Source organism: Haliotis rufescens, unplaced genomic scaffold (assembly GCF_023055435.1).
Source record: "Haliotis rufescens isolate VD_foot unplaced genomic scaffold, xgHalRufe1.0.p SCAF_14, whole genome shotgun sequence".
NCBI classification, from domain to species: Eukaryota; Metazoa; Mollusca; class Gastropoda; order Lepetellida; family Haliotidae; genus Haliotis; species Haliotis rufescens.
Window position 1 is genome coordinate 9,262,627 of NW_025963824.1, and position 4,584 is coordinate 9,267,210.

Sequence of the window (4,584 nt, forward strand, 5' to 3'; positions counted from 1 at the left end):
TGTATTCCATTCATGTAGTTTTCATTATTTAATCAGAGGTAACTTCAATAATATTTCCTCCACATAAGCTAGCATGATAGTTATACCAGTAGAGCAGGATTGCCTCACCATTCCGCAAGCATCTGGCATTATCTCTATTTAGTTGGAATCGTACGTTTGGCACTGCTTTTGGCAGAGATTTCTTACGAATATGATTGTTTGGTCATTTTTGAGTGAGAGCGAGTTGGGGTTAACGCCGCTTTTAACATTATTCCAGTCACATCAAGGCGTGTCAGCGTGGGAGGAAAGCCCGAAGTGATGCAGGTCTCAGACGTTTACCACTTCAGTGAAACCCACGAGCCAGGGGTATGGTGCCGACAAACCTAGAAACATAATCGGGGTGGTCATGTTTGAAGGCCACATATACAGAAATGATGTCTACACAGAGTCATATCTTGATGCAGGGTAATTGTGAATGTCATAAGTGGAAATCAGCACAGAGCATAGCCAATGTGGAAACTGTGCAGTGCCGTGAGACCTTCCACAGTGACACGTCGGACACCAGTGACAGGGAGACGCATCTGGTTGGTCATCAGCAGAGTCCCGTCAACATACGTCTGGAAAGAAGACGGTGACATTACAGCATAATGTGTACCGAAAATGTATCATTGAAGAGACATTATGAGCAGGACGAAAATAATTATTTTCTATACACAAAACGGAACCCGTATCTAGTGTCGGGTGAGACAAGTGTCAATTGCTGTGTTTGTTTGTGTATAAGTCACCATAACTCACCATAAAATCAGACTCACTGATGTGGATTTCAATGACGTAGTTATTGATGTCATTGATTGAAACATCAAGCTTCAGTTCTTCTGTACCAAAGGCTCCTCCCTGCCGTGTATTGAAGACGGCTCGAGTTTGGCTGTTGCTCCATCTCAAAGACAACAGGTACACAAGGTCCGAGTTAGGGGCTTCAAAGTAGACCTCATTGCTGCAATAACACACAGGATACATCGTACATAGTATGCATATATACTGTTTATGTTCCAGCATAAACAAAATTTGTAAGTTTATACCTGACCCTGCCTGTGACGGAATGGGAATGGCTTTACATAAAATATTAATATTGCTCTGTTATTGCTCTGAACAGTAATATCCACAGTCTCAACATCTAACCTGCATTAAAACGCGTGACGACATTTGAACGTGACGTTTCTGCAACAGCTTGATCCCAACCAAACAAAATCTCCTGAGAAACCTAGATTGATGAAACATTGTTATGCAGATATACAAATCTAAGGCGAGTATGTACTTTACATATTGTGCGATTACAAAACACTTCTGCTATGGTCCCTAAGTAATATGTAAATACAGTAAAATGCGTTGATAATGAACTGACAGATTTTACTAACTTATTTTTTTATCCCTGTTCAGATGTTGTGTGTATGCTTATAACGAACTACGGTTATAACGAACTTAAATTAATGGTCCATTTGAGTTCGATATAACCGTAGTTTACTGTAGGTTTACTTACTACTCAGTCGTGTCTCCAGACACTGCCAGTCTCAGCTTCATCCCTAAAGCAAGGTCAAAGTTCAAATCTTCTGAATATTCCATGGATGGAATCTGCTTTAAAGAAACGACATTTTTAGAAAATTCAAATAGGAACACACATGTATTTATTGGGTTCATCATATATATATATATATATATATATATATATATATATATATATATATATATATATATATATATATATATATATATGTGTATGTATGAAATCCCAATTGAAATATTTACATGTTTGTACACCTTTAACTGTAAACTCAATGTCAGTTTTAGTACTGTTTAGGTTAAATTCCAAACTGTCCATTCGGACATAGCATCTTTATGATGTGACACAATGTATCAATTGAGATGTCACAATTGGTATAGGCTGCCAGCAAATTGTAACCCAGGCGACACATCACTTGCGTCCAATGTGTAAAAGAAAAAGCAGTCGTATATGTGTATTTCATGTTCCAGTAACATGACAGTGGTAGGTAAATAATCGAGTCAGGTCGAGACAATCCAGTGATAACACAATTGGGATATGACGACAGGTCATCAACCAAGTCCCCGACCCTGATATCCCGATCCAGTTTGTAGACTTACAACAAGCTTGGGCCAATTGCCCTATCTGGAATCGCATAGTCACATGTACAAGTTGAACGTAAGCTGTCGTACCCAATGTCAAAGGTAACTCATGCATTGCTCTTACATTTTCACATCTCCAACTTTGTAATGTCATTGTAAACATGACACCGATAAACATAGCTAAAGGTAAGTTTTACCGCTTCTTTTGTTTACCCATTTAGAAAAATTTAACAAAATTTGTGTTGGTAATAGTCAATCTTATTCAATATATCTTATTCAATCATCCCTGATGCCGACAAAGGGATACACATCGATGTGAACCTACCATGGATTGCCTTGCCATGCCTATATAGCATGACACACACTTGACTGGCACCACTTCCCATGATGCACCTGTGTAACAGGATGACGTGTTGTCATCGGAGACAATGATGTTGGTGTTGCAGACATCTTTAGGGTCAGTGTTGATGACGTTAACATCTGCACGTGCATTTTGAAGTGTAAAGTCGGCACATGAAACTGGGGACGAAGTAGGAATTATTTTATTTATATCAGCCATAACAGACATCAATGGTTAAGGGTGAAGTGAAGTGACGTGAATGAAATGGGGTTTAACGTCGCATCCAAAATTATTGCACTTATATAGCGACGTGCATGCACGTGTGTGTGCGTGGATGTGTGTGTGTGTGTGTCTGCTTGTACCAGTCCAGACTAATGCGGGTTCTTTAGTGCTAGCCCACTGATATACCATGCCACTCTCCAGGCAGAGTGACAAAAGTATCACATATTAAAGTTCTCTGGTAGTACGTGGCCAAGGATCGAACCCACGATCTTCGTCTCTCCGGGCTGATGCTCTATCTACAAGACCACGTAGGTGGTGCAAAGAGCCAACACCAACTTTTGCAAACATGCAATCTTAACACAGAGGATATGCTCGAAATATTTCCACTTGTACTTAACATAATAGATATACCAGTCCCATCTGGACATATTTCTGTATCTTCAGCACAGAATATGTTTAATTTAATTTTATACGTTTTATTGCATTATCATCACTAATCATTATTCCCAAAATTTCTGCAACGAGCACCAATAGATCTTCTTGTCTACATACCCTTTCATTGTAGAAAAATGGAGATAGGTTTCCATTTTGTATGATGAAGCGTGATTTATAAGTATATAAATTCATTTTCTCATATTGGGCCTAAAAGCCAAACGTTTCCAGTGACAACATTGTAAGTTATTTGAAACAGTACAAATGTCGGCCATTTTAAATACAAGGCATTCTACAAGAAGAAATCTGTGTTTCATAAGTGTTTGCCTTATGTGACAGTTATTTCAAATCTTGCCTCTATCCCACATGCAGATATACAGTCATCCACCATTCTGTCGAACTTTGATGTGCCAAACTTTCTAAAATAAACCTAAAATTTTAAATACGTACCTGGCATTCGACTGCTTTAAGTTTTGTACCTACCCTATAATTTTGATTAACATAGATTTATGTTCAATAGGCTATCCTGAATCACCCTGTAGAATCAGACCTTTCTGTCGTAGGTGTTGAACAAACTCTTTTTTTCTAAGCATTCTACAAGACTGAACCTCATAACATGGGTCTTACATCCTTGACACAAGCAGTTACTAATTATATCTCATCGGTTATTCTCTAAGTGCCCGCTCATACTCACTTCCATAGTACTCCCATCCGGTTTCAACAGAGTCATCACTGCTCGAATCAAAGGCTTCAGTGTACAATTTACACTTTCTAATAAGGGGGTTGTACAAGACCATGTTACACGTTACCCGCCACTGACACTGAGAGAAGCACTCAGCCCTCATGTCCACCAGGTTGATCTCTTCTATCAGACTCCCGGCAAACATCAGATCATCCATCTCCAACCTTCTGTAGAAAGTCGCGTAAGTGCAGCTGTCCGTGTTGTACGTTAATAGAGTTAAGACATACGACAAATTGAATCCAAATAAAGCAAGGATAGACGTTTGAAACATTTTCATAATGAATACTGCTCACAGAGCAAAATCTTCCGCCTCAATCAAAGCCTGTGACCCAGCACATCATATCCACATGCGTATGCGTTCTCTGTCACTCAGGAAACAAAACACAATTGGCGTGCCTATTTGCTCATCGTGTCTCTCAAGTATTTGTTGCCAGTCACTGAAAGACACATTCAGCAAGCGGGGTCTCCAAGGGCAAATACAGTGGTGTGTTCAATCTGTAAACATATCGTCTCAAAAGTAGAAGGGATTTAGTATGTGTATTCCATTAATATTAATGTTTGCTTCCTTGTAAAGGGAAAGGTATTTATCTGTGAACACTAACTTACCAAAGCCTCACACGATCGATACACGATTAACGTCACTGGGTATACTATGCCATTGCGTCACATTAATTAGTTAAGGCAGACAGAAGGAATTCAATACAATCAATACTGAGATGTGATTTTATTT

General features: G+C 39.1%; 1 protein-coding gene across 1 annotated transcript; it reads right to left on the reverse strand.

Annotated features, from left to right (window-relative positions):
* Positions 1-358: 358 nt before the first annotated feature.
* LOC125379252 lies at positions 359-4,341 on the reverse strand. Its single transcript, XM_048395509.1, has 5 exons — positions 3,807-4,341; positions 2,444-2,637; positions 1,517-1,608; positions 775-973; positions 359-596 (listed from the first exon to the last, which is right to left on the reverse strand). The coding sequence occupies exons 1-5, from the start codon at positions 4,129-4,131 to the stop codon at positions 471-473; spliced, it is 936 nt and encodes a 311-aa protein (XP_048251466.1). The 5' UTR covers positions 4,132-4,341; the 3' UTR covers positions 359-470.
* Between the last annotated feature and the right edge of the window lie 243 nt (positions 4,342-4,584).